Source organism: Xenopus tropicalis, chromosome 4 (assembly GCF_000004195.4).
Source record: "Xenopus tropicalis strain Nigerian chromosome 4, UCB_Xtro_10.0, whole genome shotgun sequence".
Lineage (NCBI taxonomy): Eukaryota > Metazoa > Chordata > Amphibia > Anura > Pipidae > Xenopus > Xenopus tropicalis.
The window spans coordinates 115176718-115202108 of record NC_030680.2 but is presented as its reverse complement, the minus strand read 5'-3'; the positions used below and the strand labels follow the sequence as shown (position 1 = coordinate 115202108).

Below are 25391 nucleotides of genomic sequence, written 5' to 3'. Positions count from 1 at the left end.
CCCACATTAACTATAAAAGTACAGTGCATTCACATATAGGCTTTTAACTCTTATGACTAGTGTCCCCTGCTCACAGAAGCTTAGATCCTTAGGACAAAAACCCATAGAAAGATGGCTAATTGTTGGAGTAAAAGGCACAGTTCCTGAATAATCTTACAGGACTTTATGTACTCTAGGCCATGCAAATGTTATTTTTAAGAAGATATGTATTTAATTAAATGTATGCTTTATTTGAGACTAATTTCCTTGCCCAGTCATGGGATGGGCAGAGTTGGAATTGCTATCTATCCTTGGAAAGAGGACAGTTTCTGCTATCCATCACATCGGAAGGCCACCCACAGACTGTCTGGCAGCTACCGCATGTAGCCTAGCAGTGCAGACAGCAAAGCTTCATGTAGGGTCACTTTAAGCGCCTCAAATATACAGTTCTACATAATATGGATGCACAGTATCTAATTAATTTGGGATACCAACAGCTCTGCTGAGATTTTCTAGGAAGTATCAGGCTAATTTGGTGAAATAGACAAAGAAGCCTGCATTGTTTCAGATTTTGCTTGCTGTTCAAATTCTCCTGTTAGATAAGAAAAACCAAAGGAAGCTGTGGCTTCCCATTGTGTTACCGGCTAGGAAAGAGATTCTCACCACACAGACTCGTCTCCACAAGTGCTGAGAAGTGAGAAGAGAGACTGGAGCAGCAATTTTGTCATTAATGCTATACTGCCAAATAAAATACAGCTGCAAAATGCACTCAGTTTATTGCCTCTGTGCTGCACAGCCCCACCAGCCACGTGAATTCCCGTTTTAGAGCTTTTTCCTTGACTTCACCTTAAATCGTTACACCAGGATTATTCAGCCTACTCTTTTTAAAATTAAATTTGCTTGTGTTGAGAATTATAATTCAACAATACTCCCACGGATAAATGCTGATTGACCATCCCTGCTTTATATATATTGTGAGCATATTGACAGTCAAGATGCAATAACCCTTAAAAGGAATTAGAAAGATGCTGTTTTGCTGCAGTACAATTCTTCTAAGATGTAATTGGTTCCTGTTGCATTGGAGCAAATTTGCATTTGTAAATGCCCTGATAAAAAAATAATAATAGAGGGAAATAATAATATAGAGGGAAATAATAGTATAGTTTCTTTGGAGCCAAATAGAGCATTTCATTTATCAGGAACCATATAACTGTATGTATGCCCCTTTTTACACCCCCACAGCCAGTCACCATTCTGGGACTGCAACCCAGAAACATGATCTGCAGTGAGGAAAATGAAGTTATGGCCTCGATTAGATCATTACTGGAAGGCTGGATAACTCCTTTTAGGAGTCTGATGATGTGTTATGTGCTGGCGGAGAGAAAAACAGAAATGACTAATCCATAGCAGGAGAACAAGCAGCTGAAAAGAGGGTGTGCTGTGGGATGCCAAGGCCTTAATGGGTACAAGGGTTGAGGAATCCCAGTACTGTCAAAACATAGAAAGAAATGATTAGTGCCATATGTCTAGCTTTTCATTTCCTCCTTCATCTCGCTCCACCGAGTTTTTTTATTATATTATACATTGGATGCTTTTTTTTAATTTCCAAGTGTCTTGCCAAAATAATATTATTGCCAATCCCATGGCCACATTCTAAGTAGGCTTCAAAGCAGGCATCTTTATATTAGGATTCCATGCCACATTGCTTAATATTTATGTTTCTGTTAAAAGAAAAAAAAAAAAAACTGTTGAGCAAAGCCCTCTAATTTTGTAATAAGGGCTTTGGCACAAGGGGCACTGTACTTGCTGATCTACTAAGTAGTGACCAACAAAATAAGGGAAATCTTTTGCAATTAATGGAAAGTAACCTGCGGTAATTCTCCGTATTGTGATTGGTGCTAGAGTGGAGGTGATCAGAGGCCCCATGTGCCATAGCCCTAATTGTTTCAGGCCATTATCAGAAACTAACAGCCACTTCAGGTATTGCTCATTTTATGAAGCCAAAAGGTTTTGTGATTAGGGGCCTTTTCTTTAATTTAACAGCCAATCAATTGACATTGTCTGATGTAAATGTCACTCAGTCTGCTTTCTTCTCCACAGCTGGTTTAATTTTAACAAATTTAACCCCATGCTCCTGCTCCCTTTCCCCCCCTTTCTGGGATTGTGTCAGGAAAATAAATTTGATACGTGGCAGTTTGATTATTTCCAGGTTCTTTCCTGAGCCAGTGTTTAGCTAATGGTAAAATCTGGAAGAGATCACACTGTTCCATGAAAGTAGCTTTGCTTCTAGCCCTGAGTTATTAAAATGTGTGGGCCTAGTTTGGGGGGAAATGGTGCTGCTGATTGGCTTCTGTCACATCTCTTCCTGCCTGAACAGATGGTATAGTAATGTCTGCTCCCAGTATACCTATATAGAGAAATGAACTTTCAGCAAAAGCATTGCAGAAGCACTTTACACCGGCATGCTGTACATGCATCAGATTCTTTTATAAGAGAACATTTCAGAAAATCAAATTGCCAGTTTTGCCCTCCCCTTATTTAGCCACCGAGTCTCCTTTTTGGTTTGTGTTTAGAATATGTTTTGAAGTCTGCACATATCTTATTCTGCTAAATAGTTAATTTTTACTGAAACACAAAAAAGAGAACTCTATTTTCAAACCCTCACCCCCCCCCCCCTGTAATTGCCATTTGGAGTAATTCCCAATTTGCCTTGTTTGACCATAAATGGTTCCTACTCGGGCTCACCGCTTATTCAATTAGATGTTCTATAAGGTTAAGTGCTTCTGCAAATTCAGGCATTTCTAGGTTTTGGAGTGGAACTTTTTTCTGAATATATAGATATACAGTTATAGGTCATTTGTATATAGCAGAGGAAAAGATTCTGAAAGATATTGCAAACATTCTAACAAAGGATTTTTTTTCCTAACTCCCCATTTCTCAAAAAGAAAAGCTTGTGTTATATAAGTATGTAGTGTTTTTAGGAATGAAAATAAAACCCAGCTTACTCCTATTAGCCCTGCCCTGAGAGCTTGTACAGAAATCATCCCCCAGTTTGACTGAAAGAAAACCACATACAATTTTTGGGGTAAAATCCTTTCATTGTTAATTTTTGCAATATGTTTTGGAGTCTAATGTTTAAAGACTGTTAACTGCGTAAATCTCTCTTTTGTTTTCATAATTTCCTTTTATGTTCTTATTTGTGTTTTTGATAATATTTTGTATTCTGAACAGTCCGTAGGAGGCGCAAACCCTTCTCCGTTATAAATTAACATTTACAGTTTCATGGTAAATTTTTACTTTCTCAGACAGGGAACATACACATTCCTCATCTCTCTCTCTCTCTCTCTCTCTCTCTCTCTCTTGTCCCCATCTTCTCTCTCCTTTTTTTTATACATTTTTTTTTCTTTTTCTATTTTGTTTCTGCTTACATTATATTTCACTTTCTGAAGATTTTAATGTAACTGGAACCAAATTGAAGCTGTGAGTTTAAGCTCAAGGCTGGGCTATTTGGAATTTACAGGGGCAGCAAGGTATTTCAATTTCCATTGCATGTGTAGCTGTATAGAACCTCCTCTTGGGAGGCCATTATTATACTTTTTCCTTTCAGCAGCAAATAATAATGTTATAAAAAGCACAAATAGCAGATACAATGCAGGGCAAGATGTCTGACCTGACCTGGCCTGTAGAAATAAGTGGTTACAAACATATTTATAGCTGTGGGTCCCAGACTGGGCTCAGGTACTTGACTATATCCTCCATTCTAGAATAAAGCTAATAATTATGTCTAGTTCACCAGTTCAATGCAATGATGTTTATGTAGGAGATCTCTCTTTTGCCCTCTTCTAGTCTACAGCAAGGAATTGTTAGGTGCTATGATTGCATTTTTATGCATATATTCACTCAGGAATCCTAGTCTGTTGTGTTTATTATTATTATTCACCAACAAAGTACTTGATAGAGACTCCACAGCATTCCCATCAGTTCCTGCTTTAGCAGAGCTTACTGTCTAAGGTCCCTATTACATTCACATACACACTATATAGCAATTTAATGGAAGCTGGTTAGCATTCCTGTATGTTTTTGGAGTGTGGCAGGAAACAGGAGTACCTGTAGGAAATGCATACAAGCATGGGGAAAACATGTAACATTGTTGCAGGAAGTACCCTGGCTGGAATCCATGCTAGGGCCCCAATGCTGCAAATCAGAATTCCTATTAACTGCGTTGCTCTGCCTTATATAAAACATATTTATGACCTCCCCTAAAAGCCATACAAAGACAGACTACAGACTTCTTAAATGAGCAGATTTTTTCACAACAAAAACCTAATTGGTGCATTTTGAATTCCCCGTATTACTGCCCCTTTAGGGCAAAGGAACGCAGAGTGTTTTTTCACCTGCACTAAATCTTCTTCGGCACTAGCAAGAAAACATCTGCAGATTCAATTTCATTGATTCATTTAGTATGAATCGCAGTGGTACAGAATTTGTATTGTGTAAATGCCTTCTCTTGCATTTTCTGGTGTAATTCACATGCCAGTGAAAGGTATCTTTGGATGATTTGATGTCTGCACTGAAGAGATTTAGCGCAGGGGAGCCTTGATGGATGTTATGAGATAATATGTGCTTCTGGTATATAGATATTTTTGGCTTTGTAGGGTAAGCATGGTGTTTTCCAGCAATAGAGGGGGTTTCTTAGTAATAATGGGTTAGATGAGGAGCCTGAGCTGTCATGTGTGCAGAATGATTCCATATCATAGCAAACCCTTCCAAGGGAATTTATATTGCTTTAAAGGAGAAGGAAAGGCTAGTAAAGAGTTAATCTCAAGCTGCAGGCATACCTTCAATTGTCGCAATAGTGCCCTTAAGTCTCCCCATATTTAACCTGTTCAGATGATCAGAAGCCAAACAGGAAGAAAAAACGCTAAGCTGTGTAAAGAAAGTTCCCATAATGCCTCACTCTTGCACCGAGACCGAGACCAAGTGAACATGCTCAGTTAGTTAGACTATGAGTCAGCTTCTTGGTGATTGGCTCAGATCCACATTCCTAAGGGGGGGAGTGAGTTCTTAGCATTCTTCAGGGAAGGGGGAGCAGGAGAGGGGAGAAAGCAGAGAGCTGCATCACATCCTATAACTCATCAATAAGTGTTCAATAAATTCCATCATGTAACAAAGTGCAAAGTGATCTTTAAAGTGCATAAGCAAAACACTAAATGTGGGTATGAATAATAATAACAACATGGTGCACCTATTGGAATACCTGAGCCTATCCTGTATCCCATTTAGCCCAGGATCCTGTGTCATGCTGGCACACAGTACCCAGGTTACATTGGACTATTTCTTTACTTTTCTACAATGATTTATTTTGTCCTCTATCTTTTGCTACCCAGAGGTCTCCTCACTTTCTCACCCCCCTCCCTTTCAACACTGCATGTGTCTGAGCAGCATCAATATGACAAATTAGTGCTGTGTTTTCTGATCTTTCACTGTCGCCAAGTTAAAAAATACATAATAATAATACAAACGTTGACTTTTCATGTTTTATTTTAAGTTTCAATTCTGGCTCTCTAGCGGCTGATGTTTTTACGTGCCCCCTTCCTTCCACCCTCTACGCTCCCTATCTTTCTTCTCTCCCCCTTCCCTTCTCTAATGATTTGCATGTATGTCTCCCCTTTGCACGCAGGGTTTTGGTTTTGTAACTTTTGAAACTAGCGCGGATGCTGACCGGGCCCGGGAGAAATTGCACAGCACGGTGGTTGAGGGGCGAAAAATCGAGGTGCATGTCTTTACCTGAAACTGAAAGATTGCCAATTGCAGGCAGCCGCACCCCACTCTTTTCCTCCCACCCTCTTCTCCCTTTTCTCTTCACCTTCTGTATTCCAGACCACTCTCCATATGGTTCTCTTGCTCTGATTCAGCTTTTCTATGGACTTTGCAAATGCCTGGCTATTTCTCTCATGTTCTCTTTCTTCTACTTTCTCCAAGATGTGCACCTTCTCTTTCTATCCCCAGTGCATTGTCTTCTTGCAAGCTCTGTTTTGTCACCTTTATCCTAAAAGTCTCCCCAACTTGTTTGTAAATTCTAACCCAAACTCTCTTGATCCGTAGTCATTCCCTGCTTGTATGCTTTGTTGTGCAGTCGTACTCTGTCGATGTCTTTAATTGTTGCACTTTTTCTTTTGCTTGTGTGTATGTCATTTAGGCCTTGCTTGCTCATAAATTGTGACTATGTTTACTAAATATGTTTTCTTTGCTAGCTTTCCCTCTTTATTTGTTTACCTGTCTTGTTTGATGTGCTGCTTACTTCTATTTTTCCTCTTTATCTCTTCTTTAACAGAACTGACTTTCTTATTGTGTTTCTCATTGTGTCACAAATAAAGGGGCAACATATACCCATATTCAACATTGGTTTTAGTTGCAAATATGTTCTGTTTTAATTTAAAATTGTATATTTTGTTATTGCTGGCATTGAGCAACAGCAGTGGTTTCACTGTATCCCTGATAACTTCTTAACAGTAAAGCAAGGGGAGGATTATATGAGACACTTTCTCTTTTTTTAGTGCCCCTTCTAATGAGTTCTTTACCAATAAGAGCCGTGGCACACAAGGCACTCTCATCACTTTTACACCAGTTCATTGTGATGCTTCCCATTAGGGAGAGAATTCAGTTGTTCTCGAAAAAGAACTTGTGTATATGCTGCAGGCACATAAGCATCTGTAACGGGCTTATTATGCATCTTTCCAGTGAACCAAAAGGAGGAATGTACACGTAAAACAGGCTCTATTTGCACCATTCACTATGTGGTACCTCCTACTATAAATTATAATAACTTGTCTTCAATGCGCGCATGCCCAAATAAACACATGAAACAGCTATGGAATTCTGTTTCAAAATGGAATACATTTAATATTATATATGGGTGGTAGATTTGGAAAGAGTATACAGTTTGGGGATTCTTAGATACCTTCTTATAATTGGAGTGTTTGGCATACAGCCCTATAAAGTTGTGTTAGCACTTCATACATTTTTACATTGTAAGAGTATATTGTTCCCTACAGAACATGATGTCACATCTGTAATACAATATATTTACAGCTTTGATGTCACAGCTCTTATATAAAACTCTTATCTTGCTGATATCAGTTAAGATTACAACAATATTTACAGCAGAACCAATGAAATTGTATTTTAGTACATAGTGGCTGATGTTGAACACAGTAAATATCCCCTTAGGCCTATGGTACATGGCATATTTTTCTGCATGTAGGAAAGCATCCAAAATCTCCCTTTCTCCACTGCTTTTGTATGGTTGCTTTCAAAAGCCACACCTTAATTAAGCATTTTCATATGGCAGTTGGCTGCTAAGCACCAGTGCTGCCACTTTCAGGGGATTGCCACTGAACTTTATGTGAGGGAGCAGAAGGCAATATTGATTTTTTTTCCATGTGGCTAAAATATGGTGGGCAGAACATCTGAAACCCATCCTATGTGCCTTAGGCCTGAAGGTTCTTACTGCCATGACCAGTTCTGTGCCCTGTTTCCTTAACTTCTGCTGGTCTCCACAATTTACCTTTTCTATTCCTCACTTCTATATGCCCCCCTCTTTCCTTTGCTCTTTTTCCCAACCTTTCTGTGTGCACAATTGCATTTCAGATATACTCATATTCACTGTTGCTGCACTTTGTAAGGTCTAAATCACCTCTTTCCACACCCGTACTCCACTCTGCCTCTAATAGCTGCTCTTTGCCTGGGGTGAAGAGTAACACACTAAACTCTGAGGGGTTCTAAATGGAACCAGAGCTTTCTCCATTACTGTACGGTATAAATGTGGCTTTCTAATTGCAGCAGCACAGTGACTAACCGTTCAGCCAGACAAGCCTGCTGTGTAGCCACTGGATGGCAGCACTGCTTGCTCTCTGCCGCTGAAGGGCTAAAATCTGCCTTGTTTCCCTTTTCTCTCATTTCTGTTCATCTACATTGCTTTCTTTCTTACCTGTTCCCCTTCTTTCTACTGTCTACTTCTGTCTCCAGTGATGAAATGCTTTATACTGCTTTGTTCTGCCTTATTTATTTGTTTTGGTAAGGGAATTTATAATCTGCATGCCATTCTTACTCACTACTGATACCTGTTGTGCTGTCTCTTATTCTTTTTATTTGTGTTTTTTTTCTGCTTCATTTAGAGACTTTTGTTTGGGGGACATCATGGGATTTGTAGGGGGGGGGGTAAGATGGGAGGAGTGGGAGGTTAGAGAATGGCTGAATGTCTGTATGTTTTGTGTAACTTGCCTATTTTGCCTCTTCTTTAAAGCTCTTGCACATTCTTCCTTTTTCTGTTAACAGATTCTGTAGCAACACTAATCTGTTCTCTTTCTCAGGCATCTTTGCTTGCCTTGCTACATATATGTGCTTTATTGTATCTGTGTACTTGTAGCTCCATCCCGCACGAGACGAGTGCATTAGCACCTTGGCTATGTTATCCCTCTGAGCTCCTCCTTATACTTGTAATTGCTTTGAACACCTTCTATACCTATTTGTGTGGAGTATAAGATCCCTTTTCTTAGACCTATAGTGCCACATTTCCTAGTGCAAATACCCTTGTATCCTGTAGACCAGCCCTAGTTCTTCTTATTCTGACACTAATCCTTGTCCCTCTGAGCCTGTGAGTGGGAGAGTATCGGTGTTTGCTCTGTGCATAACACACTTGGCTTGTTTGGTGTAATTGAAACAAACCTATGCATGTATGGGACTGATCTCGTCAGTGTGAGTTGCCTTTGTGCTCTTCATGTGTGCAAGTGAAGCAACAGCTGTCACCCATGTTATAGCATTTTCTATTGTACCAAATGCTCTACTCTTTGTCAGTAAGAGCATGCTGTACTCCTCCACAAAAGTTTAACAGGAACACAATTATAACTGACCATGCCTTGGCTAGATAGGTGTCCCTCCATTGTGCCACTCTAGAACCAAACTTTGGCACTGCTGCGCTTACTAAGATATATACAAATTTGATAAATATAATAGCTTAGTGGGCATTTTTTTTTCTTTACCCAGTGCTCGGATAAAAAAAGGCGTGGGTTATTAATTTAATGTTACTTATAGTTGCTAATGTGATTTTCGTTTCACACAGAATTTGCTGGAAGGCAATTTGTCATATTTTTTTTTGCCACATAGTACTGTTTGTCTTATAAAGCAAAAAGGGCAGTATGGTTGACCTGTTAATCCCATCAAATTCTTTGGCTCTGTTTGTTCATGTTTAATACATAGACAGTCTAGAATTGACACTATAAAAATAAGCATTAGGAGAACCCATGTGGCTATAGTGGCTTTATATATATATATATATATATATATATATATATATATATATATATATATATATATATATATATATATATATATATATATATATATATATATATATAGTGCTTTCTGCAAAGACCCTTTGTTTTGTGACAAACAATGTTTTTCCCTCCTCCTTTGTCTTGTGTTTCCTTGTATGGCTGTTGTGTGACTGAAGGTAACTCTATTTACCCCTGAGCTGCCATAGCAGGTCAGTGTTATAGAGATGCTGTGGCAGCTCACGGTTTAGTTTGGGGATGCATTCTTATTATGTTTGTCTGCACCCTAACAAAGTTTTTTTTCCCTCCCACCTCGTTGGCACCTTTGTTAGGTGAACAACGCCACAGCTCGTGTGATGACCAATAAGAAAAGTGTGACCCCTTATGGCAACGGTAAGACTTGGTATTCACAAAACTTCAGCATTAACCTGACGGATTTTACCTTTACACCTACCTGCCTAGGCTGGAATGAATAGTAAGTGTGTCATTAATGGCACTGGTAGGCAGTTAGTGTTAATCTTACCACCAGACCCACAATAATCTACTACCTCAGCCCAAAAGCTAAGAGGTTTTTTATCGCCTTGCTAAGAATAGTACTGTTTCCCTGATAGTATCCTTTCTAACATTCTTTGAGAGTCATCTCTTGTGGCAATACATGAACATATGCTGCTCTGAAAGTTATGTGTCAGTAATGGAAATGATGTAACCGAGCCCAGCTAAGAATGTCTGTATATACTACTTCTATTACTGGTCAAACCCCCATTTGCAGCGTTTATCACAAAGGGTAACTAAAAGATAACAAAGCCAACACTCCAGCAGACACTTATGATGAAAGCAAAGCATACATTAAAAATAATATTTTAGGACCCTTAAAAGGGAAAGCCCATTCACTGTTTGGGCCTGTAGCCTAAGGAAATGTTCTCATTTAAGTTAAGGAATATGGCAGTCCTCATTCTTACAAATGCAAGCATTCACATTTAATTTCCTGTGCCATGGGCCTAAGGCAGTGGGGCCAAAATACTCAGTTGCTCCCAATGCAAGGTTCCTGCTATTTGCTACATTTACAAGTAGGTAGAAACAATAATGTCTGACCATCACCTGTCCTTCCTTTAGGCTGGAAACTCAGTCCGGTTGTAGGAGCTGTTTATGGACCGGAACTTTATGCAGGTAAATCATCAGCCTCACTTCACATCCATGTTCCAAGAAAGGGCAAAATCAAAGTCAGACTGCATGTCTCTACCAAAGCCATGTTTATGTCTCTGGGGTTATATTACAGACCATTAAACCAGTAACATGGTTATGTGGCTCTCTTGTGACATCTAGTGGTTACAAATGTATACTCTGCATACCTGACCGCTGAATTTTCTCTTTTTATGAATAAAACATTTCTATAAGCAGTTATGGCATGTTATAGATAATGTCCCTGTATTATAATTATAAACCTGCATGTTTAGCTATGCAATGACGAATCCAATGCAATTCAGTTAAAGGAAAGCAATTTATAACAATGGTGGTACCATATGAGATTTCTAAATATATGCAGTCTAAAGCATAACAAGTAATTTTGGTATACATTGCATTGCTTTATCTGTTAAAGAGATAACCTCTGGCTTTGTTTTGCCTTCATTCCATCTGAACTGTTTGTCTGTATTTCTGCTTTACTATCTGTTTTTTTTTTCCTGCATGACCAGGGTGGGAATAGTTAAAGCAATATTTTTTACCCCCTTTAACTCTTTTCACACTTTGTTTTATTTTTTATGTATTTTTTTTGTTTTGTTTTTTATTTTTTCTTCTAAATTTTCAAACAATCGCCCCAAAGCTGCACCCGGGCTTCAAGCTGACGTCTCTCTGGCCACTGAGGCTGGTGTGCCCCTGCCCGGACCACGGGGGGTTAACACGTACATTCCGTTGATCAGTAAGTAGGGAGTGGAATGGGCCCCCTCCAATTTCCCAGAATCCCTCTGGCCGCTGTCCTGTCTCTCCCTGCTCGTTCATGCACGCTCGGTGTATGTTATTTTGCACTGGGTTAGGGGAGGGAAAATGCCTTTTTCTGCAACTTGTTAGAAAACTGACTTTATGTAGCAAAGACTTTCATTCCCTATACATTACAACAGGATAAAGCAAACCTATTTGTAGCTGGCTTAATTTTTTACAGTATTTATATTTACACTTTTAATGGATTGAGAGCAATCCTAATACTGTTTTTTGAACTACAAATTACAGAATTCTGGATTGTAGTTACAGAACAGTGTGAGTGGTACAGGATGGACATTCCTGATATTGGCTCTTACCCATTGTAGCATATCCACATAATCCTGCCAGCATTTTATTGCTATGTTGCCTATTCCTGCACTGCAGCTAGCAGATTCTGCTTGGAAGCACTCCTAGTGCACACATTTCTCTGATAAAATAACAGATTTAAGCTCATGCATGTGGAAAGTAAAGTTCATACTTTAGTTTAACATTCAAGAGAATGCAGCTAGGATGCAATGGGGATGTTTAACTATAAACAAAAGGATGTGCTGTTAGCTGGAATGTTCCTGTCAGCCCCTCACATCAAATCTAATAAGGCAGTAGGGCCATGATGTGGTGAGGGCAGTAGCAGATGCCATAGGCTTCAGCTGTGACACCTGGGCCTCAGAGATCTTCCAAGTGAATGTGCTGCTGCTGGTATTTACATGTCTGAATTTGCTCTTTGTCTATCTTTCTTCGGTAATAGTTTGCTGTTTAATAAAAGCATGACCTTGCAATGTGTTGCCATTAAGATGTCCCTTTTAATTATTCTCTTCATGGGCTTATTTTCCTGGGTCAGTAATCCCATAACTCCAAGCATGGATAACCTTTACTTCCTAAACTGCAAGACTCTATCAATAATATGACTCTTTAGGGTTAATTAGGAAGGGCAAATAAAATGTTGTTTCTTTATGATGACCTTATCAGAACCACTAACACTGAATTATGGCCTGTGTCACTAGGGGTGTCAATGTTATTATCACATAATTATATAGCACCAACATATTCTGCAGGACTGTACAACAGATGAGTTTATCCATATTAACACACAAGTCAAAACCAATAAACGATACAAGAGGTGAAGAGGGCCCTTCCCAGAAGTGATTGCAGTTTAAAAGAATAGCTGTGGCAGGTAGTCTTTCATTGCCTCTGAGCAATATTTGGCTCTGCAAGGCTTATACAGGCTGAAACTAATAAACAAAGGGCAGTTTAACCTGTTAACTCTGACTAGAGTACTTGGATCGTTACAAGCAATGATTTGCACAGGTCTGTTCCTCATATAATATTTGTTATATCAGCATGTGAAATCAAAGTGCCCAAGCATGGCATGAGGTGGGAGGAAAGTGTTCTTGGATTATGCATATTTTATGCTTTTGATATATCTCATCTTCCAATCTCTCTCCCTTTCTCTCTCTCGCTGCCCCTTCTCTCTACTTACCCCCCCTTCCTTTCCCATTTCCACCCTATCTCTTTGCAGTTCCTGGCTTTCCTTACCCGACAGCAGCAGCTGCAGCTACAACAGCAGCTGCTTTCAGGGGGGCACACTTGAGGGGCCGCGGGAGGACGGTGTATGGTGCTGTGCGGGCGGTACCTCCTACTGCTATCCCCACATATCCTGGGTAAGTGCAAGGGGCTGGATAAGAAAGCATAAGGAGGCAGGAGGGAAAGGAAGAGTTACACACACTTGTAGGCTTAAGGATAAAGTGATTCACCTAGAACTGTGACAATATATACAGATACATATATGTATATCTATACAATACAAACACATACATAGATACACACGATACTTTCATATACCATTAAGTTTATTTTGCAATATCTGATAAAATGGGGTTTTGAAAACTGACTTTTTTAGGCAAGTGTAGTCTGGAATTCTTTTGCAGGAAACCAGAAGTGGGGAAAATGCAGTTTATATCACATATTTGGGGTGTAATATTCCACAGCCTGCAAGGCCTTATAGTAAATAGAAGGCCATATCAATGCAGACGTGTTTAAGTAGGGATGCGCCAAATCCATTGGATTCACATGACTTCCAAATCCTCTACACTCAACCTTAATTCGTACATTCTGATTTGAGCAAAATAATAGCTGATCAAAATCTTCTTGCCTAAAGGTCACATGACATTAGGTATTCAGTTTGACTGAACACTAAGGATTTGTGCCCAAAATATATTTTTTGAGATGTGCTGGAAAATCCAATACCGAATCCTGGATTCAGTGGGGCTCATGTATGAACACTTGGCAAATTTGCATTTGTGGCAGTAACCCATAGCACCCATTTTTTTTAAAAGCAAAACCTAGAGATTGTTGAAGATTTCTAATAACTGATTGGTTGCCATGAGTCACTGCCCAGGGCAAATTTGCTCAGTATGATAAATGAGCCCATAGCGCATCCCTAGTTTTGAGGGCTAGAAGACACACACTGAGATGGTAAATGAAATTGTGCTCTGTGCCTTTTGGGATGAATGGATCCAAGATGATATGAGTTAGTGAGAGGGTGGGAGAGGGCTCAGAAAGGCAGGGTGTGGGAGCGGGGAGGAGGCTGTATGGAGCTCGTCTATAACTGCACCTGTGTGTTTGTGTGTGACCAGTCATAGCTGACACGCATGAAACTTGGCCTCATACATAATAACTGGGTGAGCAAACTCGGGCGATGTATGAATAACTGTCACCAGAGAGACATGGCTACTAAATACCCATTATATGGCACCAGTCTTGCCCCATGTGGATTGTACCAACTAAAAGGGTTCTTTAAAGCAGCAGTCAGCAGAAACAAAGGAAAACTGTGTAACAGCTACATGCTTTTGATTCTCTCAATATTCTCTCATATTTTCATGTAAAAGGGAAGGTTGTCATGTGGACACTGAATTACAGTAAGAATAAGCATGGCCATAGTTAGTATTAAATGTACTCTATACTTTTTCCCATTCATTTTACCTAATAGTGGTAATCATGTCATTCATATGAGTCTATGCCCCGTGAAACTTGCAATCTTAGTCAATGGTCAGTTTTTTTTTTTTTACCTGATAAACTGGCCAAAATATAGTATATATGCTAGTGCCCCAGCTGGACTGGATCCTAGGACCCGATTAATTCAAGGCAGCAATGCTAGTTGAAACGGTCTCTAAAAGAGCGACAAAGCTAGAGACCCATGGACTATGTAGAAGTGGAAAGACTCCAGCCTTCAGCCTGCTTGTTACATTACATGCACATGAGTTCCACTTGCCAATCCCCCATTTGCTGATCCCAGAGTGTCCCCAGCAGTATAAAAACAGATACTCCCTACAATGTAAGTGAGCTTATAGTGCCCTAACATAGCCTAATAAAATACAGAGCCAACTATGTCTCAGCAGCACAAATACAGAGGCCTGTAATGTCCCAAAATTACAAAAGTAAAGTTTTCAGCATTCTGGCCATGCTTTAGCAGTGCCCAATGGTCCCAGTCTTACAGATATTGAGACACCCACAGTGACCCTGCCGTGCAAATGTAGAACTCATCTCACCAGCAGATGAAGTAGAAAGACCACTTATTATGTTCACCTGTAACTTGTGTTCTCTCCATTTTATTCCTTCCTTATATATGACTTTTACAGCCAGTTAATAATTCACACAAGGCGAGATTATAGATTTTAACAACTGTTCCACTATGTAAACATTGTTAAATAGGGGAAAGATTCTCTCTACACAAGTGGTGTGTTTTTTATTACACATAAACAGATACTGATTGGTTCATTATGTTCTTCCCTTTATCTTCACTCAAGGACAGTATAAAAAGGTCACATTTGCAGTATTTATCATAATCATTAACATGAATTTCTAAAATGCCAAAATATTTTGCAGCTCTGTACAATAAGTGGGTGTATACATTGAATATACAGATTTACAGAGCAACCAATAACTGATACAAGAGGTGACGAGAGCCCAGCCCAAAAGAGCTTAATGAGAACTGAGAAATGAACAATGTATTTTTTTTCATATAATTTTCTAAAAATAAGCAGAACATATTTTTGTCACAGTCAGTGTGCCTATGTTAGGGTGAAGACACACGGAGCTACTAGAAGCAGCTACTTTTTCACAGCTACTACATACCAGAAAATACCCTGCCATAGACAGTACTGAGAATTGCCTTTGCTAAATCACATGTAGAGGCAGTTATCAGTTGATCAGCATTGTCTATTTTAGTAGCTGCTACTAGTAGCTCCATGTGTCTTCACCCTTAGGGCTCTGGTACACGGGGAGATTAGTCGCCTGCGGCAAAACTCCCTGCTCGCGGGCGACTAATCTCCCCGTGTACCAGAGCCCTTAAACCAAGGTATATGTTTGTATTTTAAAGGGCTCCTGTCACCTTATAAAAGAAATATAAATGTCTCATCTATTGAAGTAATTGAGCAAAATAATCTATTTGTCCTAAAGATATTAGTCAAACATTGTTTCCTTCGTTCTTTCCGAACAATGATCACAGCAAAAGGCCTTTTTTTGTGCAAGTCCTTACCAAGTTCATATCATCCCTAAATCTTGTGTGTATGCCCAGTTACAGGCTATGTGAGATTGCTGTGCCAGTGGAATAGAGGGGGGATGGGCAATTATTAATTTGAATAAAAACTTTTTAATTATACAGGTATGGGATCTGTTATCTAGACTGTTCAGGACCTGGGTTTTCTAGATAACAGATCTTTTCTTAATTTAGATCTTCTTACCTTAGGCCATTGCTACATGGGGCGGATTCTCAGCCTGCGAATGAAAGCAGACTATGGATCCACCCCTACACTCAAAAAAGTTCATTGATGTGCCTGGAGCCATTGCCTCAGCCCGGGGGCAGACACACCAAGCAGAATTCAGTGCGTATGCAGTTTCTTGTCAAATTCCACTCTGCATTCCTGCACCCTGACTGAGGCAATGGCTCCAGGCACAGGCACATCAATGAGATTTTTTGGGCAATTGGCATTGGCCTTTAAGTCTACTAAAAAATCAACTGAACATTAATTTTACCCAATAGGGTTGTTTTGCCTCCAATAAGGATTGATTATATCTTAGTTGGGATCAAATAGTACTGTTTTATTTTCACAGAAAAGGGAAATAATTTTTAAATGATTTGATTATAATGCAATCTATGGGAGATGGCCTTCCTGTAATTCCCATACCTGTGTCCGGGTGACAGTGACAGAGATTTCAGTTAGTTCTGTTACTGCATAGTAATACCCTAATTATAACCCATTATTATGTGTGTTTAGTGTGCATTTTTATTTCTGCTCAGTGATCATTGAAGCACTGTGAAACATGGGCTATGCAGTGCTAAGCAAAGTGCCTCTGAACCTGGTTCCTTTCCAAACTGGAAGGGCTATTCTAGGATGTTGTTCTGACTTGGAATGCGAGACTGCTGCTTTAAGGAAAAGCATTAAATGCTATGACCTGTGTTTATACTGTTTCTTCTGAATAAAATCTGGAGATAATTGATTTATTCCTTGTTATCCTGTTCTCCCAGACCCTCTGAGTCATTTACCCCCAAAACACAAATATATAATTTGCATGATTTCTGTCAGCCAGGTCCCCTGGTGGGAGCCACAGAGTTATTCATACATCTCTCTTGCCTGCTTATGATTTATATGGCATGGTGCATGCAGCTGCTGTTAATAACCGGAATGTGTTTTGTTTTTTGTTTTTTTTTGTTTTGTTTTTTTTTTTTGTTTTATTATCATTTTATTCCTCCCCCCCCCTTTCCTGGTGTGATTCTATAGTGTGCTATATCAGGATGGATTTTATGGCACTGAATTATATGTAAGTATGCAAAGATGAACTGCAAATTAAAAAAACACAAAAAAATTGAAATCCAATCAGTTCTAATCCTGCCCTGCTTCCCGCTTCCCATTTCCTCTTTGCCCGTGCAAGCCAGCCTTAATTCCCATCCATGTCACATACTTTCTTCCATTCTGTTTATTATTTCTTCTTTCTGTGCCTTAATATTTCTGTTGTATTTTTATTTTGATTGTATTTTTTGTTTTCTGAAATTTTTTTTTTGTTTGTAACATCGGTGGAGTGTTGTGTCTGGGAATGCAGGCATGCTGTTTTAAAACACTGCTCTGGCCGTTGGAATGGTAGACCTGGAGATTAAGGTGGTGTCCTTGTGGTGGCAATAGGTAGATTTTAGTTTTCTCAAAGGGCTATTAGATAATGCATGCACTGGTGTTGGTCGCCTCCCCGCTGCCGTAAGATGTTAAGATTCCAACAATGGACTTAAAATCCAAACACTTGGAACCACTGGATTCCTGATTCATCCTGTAGGACCAGACCAGAGACATAGCGCAGTCAATGGGGTTTAAGAATAATCTTTTTGTTTGTTTCTGTTTGTGCTTTTTTTCCTTTTTATTCTTTTTCTTTCTCTTTTTTATTTTTCGGGTAATTTAGTCGATAGAAGTTTTAGTCTGGGCTAGAATTAGAGCAGAGGGGCTCCAAACAATGCTGACCCCACCATTTGGAGCAATAACATGTGTGAATAAGGGATGCCCATCCTGTAACCCCCTTCGATGGTTGTTGAGCTACAACCCCCAGTCTTTGCTACCTGGAAGTTAGCGCTCAACAATAGCTCGAGGGCTGAAGACTGGACATCCCTCATGCAAATATTAAATAAAATTTAAAAGTTATTTTAGAAGATATAATATTATATAAAGACATTTTACAGCCCAAGGGCCTTCACTGAGGCTGGAGACTCTGGCCCTGCAGTAAAACTGGCCTGGTTTAGTGTAATTTCCCATATTTATAATGTTTTACCTTCTTCCTTTAGTTCTTTGTCTCCTGCAATCCTTCCTCCCTTACCTTCTCCTTTTCCCTTCTTCCTCTGTTTGTTCCCTGTATGTCCATATTTACTCCTGTCTCACTTTGATCTTCTGACCTTCAAGCCTTGAATTTCATGGGGAAGGGGAGAAAGAAGAATATGCAGATTGTAGTGTGCTTACACCAGCAATGAGGTGTGCAACAGGCTGGCTTGCCCTCTCCCGCTCTTTGGCACCCGAGGGGCACTGAGTGAATGGGAAGAGAGGGGCAGGGCCCAATCTCTCTCTAATCACTTTCTGTTCACAGGCTTTTTATGTTGTTTATGCATTTATTTTCATTTTCAGTACCTTTTTTTCCCCTACGGGTTTTCAATATTGTTTTTGTTTTGTTATAGACTAGTCTTACAGGAACCAATCTTAAACCCTAAACTACCTCAGGTAGGCGCCCGCCCACGTGTTCCTTTTACCCCACTCCCTGCCAACCAATCAGAGTGCAGATTGCTGTGAACGGAGATTGAATTTACTAACCTATAATTAACGCCTTGTTGGAGAGGGGAACAGAGCCCCCATCATCATTCTCTTAAAAGAGAGGGAGAACAAAAGCAAGATGGGGATAGTGACCATGGTGTGGTATTTACCATGACCATTGCAATAAAAGCAAAATACAGTTCTAAAAAACAACTGCTATAGTTTATGCTTATTTATTATTGGAAATGCTATATATATTTATATATAATTATAATTATTGTTACTGAATACCCAATATCCCGTAAATTCACATATTTTCTATCCTAGAAAAATGTGACTGCCATCCAACTAGTTCTAAGAAAGCCAATCAGAGATAATTGTCCCAATTTACTGGTTTCCAATATGAAGCTAGAGATGGTATTTTGTTGTGTTAAACACAATGTTGTACACTTGAGACCTCTATAGTGCCCAAAGAGTCCATAGATTCATTAGGTGATCTCTGATACAGAAGGGGGCAGTCCTTGACTTTATAAAAATTTTACAATATCAAAATGGCCAGACCTTAAGCAGCCATTTTGGTATTGTGGCTAAACACACAGCCAGAAGGTAAATACATTTTTTGCATTTTAGGAAAACTTAAACTTTCCTTTTCTATTTGCTCTTTTCCCACCTCTTTCTTGCCATTTTATGATCTAGTCTTGTCCACAGAAAGATGGTGTGTAATTTGCTTATCCCTTAAAGTCTCTGTTCCCCTCTTTTTTCCAACATATTTGGTGTGTATCCCTTCTCCTCCTACCAACTAACCCTCCTCTCCCCAATTTTCTTCTTTGTCTAGAGCTAGGGTCCATTTGGTAACACCATTGCTTACATTTCCCCAAGGGTGATACATTTTACAGGTAGATAAGGGCACATCTACATTATTATCTCACAGTAAGCAATGTCATTTCTACCAAATAACTTCAGAAGCACAATGTGTTGCACTTTATGGAAGCCCAAACATCTCCCAAATAGCACTCCATTCCCTCCATTATGTTGGCTCTTTAGAATTACATGTTAATAATAAGGTGAAAAGAGAAATCAGCAAGAAAATATTAAGAGATGGTATAAATATAAACATATCAGTATAAGAATACTTTCAGGCATAGCACTTTCAGTTGCCAGCTCTTGCCTATAAACCTTGCAGCAGTGCTTGCTGTTAGAGAGCAATGGAAGGCCCTGTGTATCTCGGCTATTAAATAATGCAGTGCATAAAACACCTCAAATGATTTTGATGAAATATGCTGAGTACTGGGGAACATCTATGCTATCTATCGCCCTTTTTGGCTTTTTGGAAGCGGCATGAGCAAAGTGCCCAAAAAATAACTGAACTCATTCATAGTAGCCAGGGGATAAACAGCAAATGGAAAATATTTATACCACCTCCTCATGTTTCCTTGATGAATTCTCTTGGCACCTTATTATTAACAAATATTTTTAAAGCACCAACATAGTCTGAAGAATATAAATGGGTGTATAAATTGAACATATGCATCCCAATAAAACAAAGATATAATGGCTGACTAAGCTTAAAGCACCCAAAATAGCTTTTCACTGGTGTGCAAAAGAATTACTCACTGGGGCTTATTTAACAACAGTGGGCAAATTTGCCCATGGGCAATTACCCATAGTAACCAATCCATTTTTAAGCCAGCTACAAGTAAAAAAATGAATGCAACAATTTGATTGGTTGCCATGTGTTACTGCCTATGGACTAATTTGCCGAGGGTTAATAAATGACCCCCACTGTGTTTAAGGTTAAGAGAATTCCCACATTCCCATAAGGCACCTTAGCTTGAATCTTAGATTTGGTTATATAGAAGTGACCATAATCAGATGAGACCAACCACATATTTCCAGCTTTAAGTCATATGACTGCCCTCCCTTCAGAATGGCTTAGAACTAGGAACTTGCTGTGTGGCATTGTTGGTTATAATTTTAGAATTTTGTGGGTCATTACCCAAATTATCCAAAATATTAGTATATATTTTCTTTCTTTCTTTCTTTTCTACCTCTCCCTTTACCTCCCCACCCCTTTAGATTTTATTCTCCGGTTTGGCTTGGATATTAACCCTTCATGATGTGGTTAACACCCAGATAGGATGGTGTCCCACTTAAACATTAACCTCACACTGACATGTTGACCTCCCCTAACTCTACCCCTCAGTGCACGCTTTAGACAATATTGACACCCCATCCTCCGTAGTTTCTGTAGAAGATTTTAGGGTAATAACTGCTCCCTCAGGAATGTGGGGATAGCTCTAGTGAATGAAGTTTGTCATAGATTTGGTGTGTCTTTTATTATTTTTTTTTTTTCTTTATTTTATTAAACGACACCTTTGAAATAGACCTTTCTTACTCTTTGGTTTCACATTTGTTCACTTTCTCCTCTTCTTTCCTACACCACAAGTGATAAACCTACTGATGTCAATGTATGTGTTTTTGAGTTAATATGTTCTCCAGCCATGCATTTATCTTCTAAGGGAATCCCTCCTACCTTCATGCATGGAATTCACTGAGATTTTTCTATATGACCCACAGCATCATGTTCCTGGGTTACGAACTGTGATTTCCATTTACATGAAAGAAGTGTTTTTCTTTCTGTGGCTGTTTATTAAAATGCTTAAGTTGCCCTTTTTTGGGGATCTGACATGAATATGAATGCAGTTTTAGTGGGTACAGTGTTTTCTAGTAGCCTTTATATATTTCTGCCTATGGCTTTAGCTAGGGAATTTATAGACTGTCTCTAGCTAACAATTTACCTCTGATAGATAGCACAAGCCAGTTTATTTCGCCAAAGGTAAACCATATGGACCATTTGGTTGCACCAGAGGAAAGATGCTAAGACGCAGAGTAATACAACTATAAAATATGTCAAAGCTATTAAGCAAAAGTATTGCAGAAGTTGATGTCTTAAATATTCTTTATAGTATGGAGAAAAAGATAGGAGGGTTGTTTTTTTATTTTTTTTAAACCAGATATACCCACCCTTTAGCTCACCCCCTCCAGAGCTGCAACTAAACTGCTGCTTATTTATTTGAATTTTTAGACAAGCTTTTAGTTCACCTTTAATTTCTGCAAAGTATATTCGTTCTTTGCATTATTTGTATTTATATTTAAGAAAGGAAGGAGCCAATGTGGAAGCACTTGAGCAGCAGAACCATTCCAAGTAGAGTTAAATTGTTCTGCTTCACTGCACTTCACTTACTAATGGCCATACACATTGCCTTCATTGGCAAGTAAAGTGGAGCTCCCTACTGATTCAAAGGTTAAAAAGCACATTATTTTTACCCACCATATTTATTATTAGCCTAACATTTAGAAGTAAAAAATTATTTTTTTGTTAAATTCTTACAAGCCCATACAAGAAATAAGCCCATAGCGTGACTTTTTTTTTGTCCGTTGCCCCACTTTCTCGCACACACACGTCTTATGTTAGGTTGAGTAATCACCGTTGATCATGATGTTTCTTCTCGCAGGGTGGATATGCAGCATACAGATATACTCAGCCAGCCACAGCCGCCACAGCTGCCACCGCCGCTGCAGCTGCCGCAGCAGCCTACAGCGATGGGTAGGACAACAGCACTTTGCTTATTTCTTTATTACAGAGCAATGTACTACAAGTAGTCTGTAACAGATGAGAATGTCACATTTAAACAGTTAAAGGCAAATATTAAGTATTTACAAGCATTCTCTTTAAAGGAACAGTAACACAAAAAAATGAAAGTGTATAAAAGTAACTAAAATATAATGTGCTGCTGCCCTGCACTGGTAAAATTTGTGTGTTTACTTCAGAAAGTCTACTATAATTTATATAAATAAGCTGCTGTGTACTCATGGAGGCAGCCATTCAAAGGAGAAAAGGTACAGGCACATAGCAGATAACAGATAAAACACTATTGTATTCTACAGAGCTTATCTGTTACCTGCTATGTAACCTGTGCCTTTTCTCCTGCAAATGGCTGCCCCCATGGCTACACAGCAGCTTATTATATAAATTATAGTAGTGTTAATGTAGCAAACACACCAGTTTTACCAGTGCAGGGCAACAGTACATTATATTTTTATTACTTAAAAGCTCTTTCATTTTTTGGTGTTACTGTTCCTTTAACACTGTGTGGCAGTAACTTTAATCAGATTTTAGCTCAGTTTGCTCCCCAAGTCACACTCCAGTTAGATCTTTGTCCATTGAAATTAATGTTGTGACACAATGAGGCTTATTTACTTTCAGTGGGCAAATTTGCACCTGGAAAGTAACCAAAAACAACCATGAACATCAGTGATCAGATTTCTTCAGCAAGTTACAGGAAGAAAGAAAGTTATCATTTGGTTGGTTGCTATGAGTTACTGCACAGATGCAAAGTTGCCCAGTTTTAGTAAATAAGTCCTAGTATTTGTTTTCTCTAATTTACTCATTTATTAAATGCTAGGCAATTTAGTACCAGTGCCGCAACCAATCAGCTTTCATTCTTGTACTATGAGAAGAATGATGAATGTAAATCTGTGATATAAATGAGTTACTGCACTGGCACAGATTTTTCCAGTGTAAGTAAACGAGCCACAACGTGTCTTCATTGTTACTTTAGAAATCCTTCATGAACTGAAAATGTAGGTTTGTTTTATTCTCATCCCATCAAACCACATATGGGTGTAATTTATGGGAAACTAAAAGTGTTAGGATTTGTGTCCTCTCATTCCCATGGTGTGATGTTTAGGGAAAGCACTCTTTCCTTTCATGGGATCCTCCACCCAAATATGTACATGAAATTCTAATCAACTTTCCAATATACATTAATTAAACATTTTCAATAACCTTAAAGTATTCATTATTGCTGTTGAGCTCACTCTTAGTCTCCCTTTCTATTGTTTGGTTCTGACTCATAATATAGTAACGACTCAATTCTCCCCAGCAGGGCTGGAACTAGGGGCAGGCAGAAGATGCATGTGCCTAGGGCCCAATGCTGGGGGGGGGCGTTAGGAACATGCCTCTTCTACTCCCTTATTCCGTGCCATGTCCCCCCACAGTCCCCTCCCTTCTGGCGCTTATACTAGCGCACTCACTGCCCTCCCCGTCCCCCCGCTGACAGCGCGTATGTGCACTGACAGGGAGTAGGGTGATGCGATGGAAGAGGAGCAGTGCAGCAGGCAATGTGGCCAGCTGGGCTGCCTAGGGCTCTCAGCCAGGCCCGACACTGCTCCCCAGGTTTGTTAATCACCTTTAAACCATTAAAAATTTGTATTCATGGTATATTGTAAAGGTGCTTAGAATTGCATATTCTTTCACTATGCAGGAAAAAAAAACAAAACATTTTTGGGTAGAGTTCACCTATAAATTCTCAGTTCTCTGTGAGACATCCTGTAGAAGTGGCAGATAGTAGGGCTGCAGCTCCTGTGCTTAGGACACTTCACCTCCGGGGTATCACTGAGAAAACTGAGCTTGTCATTCATCTCAAAAGTGTCAGCATCTGTTTAAGAGCAGCTTGCGGGTAAAGTACATGTTTATATGGGGGTGAGCCTTTGTGCTGCATTGTTTACTTCTCATTAAGCTCTAAATGCAAATAAGTATGGTCTGCCTTCTCTAAAGCAAATAATAAACAAATGCCAGATGCCTCACATCTCCGCTAAGGCGCCACCACCGTTCCAGTGGGAAAATGTAGCTTTCCAGGCCACAGCTGTTTTGCTACATGGGCGCCTAGAGATAAAATTTAGCTCTGAGTACCGTACTGATATTGCTAGTTCACAGCACATCTTCTCTGAGAAGTCGCTAACACCTGAGATAAAAATAGAGCTTATACAGGTTATTCCTTATATGGTTTTCATATAGTGACATGGAATAAGTGTCTCTTAAGCCTTGGTGTGTTACCAGTGAGAGCTAGTGGCATATTCTGCTTTGACACTTCGATATTTCTTTCTTTTGGCTAGAGTTTAGCCCTTTGAAACTGAAATGCCTGTTATTTATATTGACATTAACATAAAATCTATTATATAATTTTTTCAGGAGTGATTGAGATAATTTGATCTGTCCTTTGCCATGAAAATACACACCCCATATGTAATAAAAGGCAGTGTTTTCCCAGGTGAAGGAACCCATAGCAACCAATAAAACGTTTGCTTATAAACAGGTGACTAATAAATGCTACCTGCTGACTGGTTGCTAGAGGTGATTAGACCTGTTGCAAACTTTGCAACTTTTATTACATAACCCAATGACAAGCTATTATGTGCACATCACATAGAAAAGATCTGACTCTATTTCTTGCATTTGCAGGTATGGCCGAGTATACACAGCTGACCCATATCACGCCCTGGCCCCTGCTACCAGTTACGGAGTGGGAGCTGTGGTAAGTGCAATAACACATAAGTTAGGTTGAAAAAAATCACTTGTCAATCATATCTTATGTCTAGATAAACCTGACTGATTGCTAGTTGATCAGGAGGAAGGCAAAAAAAAACCCTTCTGATGCCTTTACAGTTTGCTTTAGGGCTCTGGTACACGGGTGTCTTTTTCGGCGATTTGCGCAAAATCGCGCCGCCGCGTCTGCCATCCCGCCGGCGACTTACATGTTCGCCGGTGGGATGGTAGGGGGAAGGCAACTCGGGGAGATTAGTCGCCCGCAAGCAGGGAGTTTTGCCGCGGGCGACTAATCTCCCCGTGTACCAGAGCCCTTAGGGTAAAGACAAATGGAGATACTTAGTAGCAGCTACTTGTCGCAGCTACTACATCAGAAAATACCCTGCCATAGACGATACTGAGAATTGCCACTGCTAAAACACGTTTATCAGTGTGTTTTAG

The 25391-nt window shown here is 39.5% G+C and overlaps 1 protein-coding gene across 17 annotated transcripts in view; it reads left to right on the top strand.

The window, feature by feature from the left end:
* Positions 1 to 25391, top strand: part of rbfox2 (RNA binding fox-1 homolog 2) — a 174262-nt gene that overhangs the window by 140233 nt on the left and 8638 nt on the right. For 8 of the 17 annotated variants that reach the window (XM_012960939.3, XM_012960937.3, XM_012960950.3 and 5 more), the window contains 8 exons: positions 5660 to 5752; positions 9644 to 9704; positions 10425 to 10478; positions 11131 to 11226; positions 12802 to 12943; positions 18490 to 18532; positions 22078 to 22169; positions 24867 to 24939. In XM_012960939.3, the coding sequence (XP_012816393.1) occupies positions 5660 to 5752; positions 9644 to 9704; positions 10425 to 10478; positions 11131 to 11226; positions 12802 to 12943; positions 18490 to 18532; positions 22078 to 22169; positions 24867 to 24939 (654 nt within the window). 17 annotated transcript variants of the gene reach the window in all.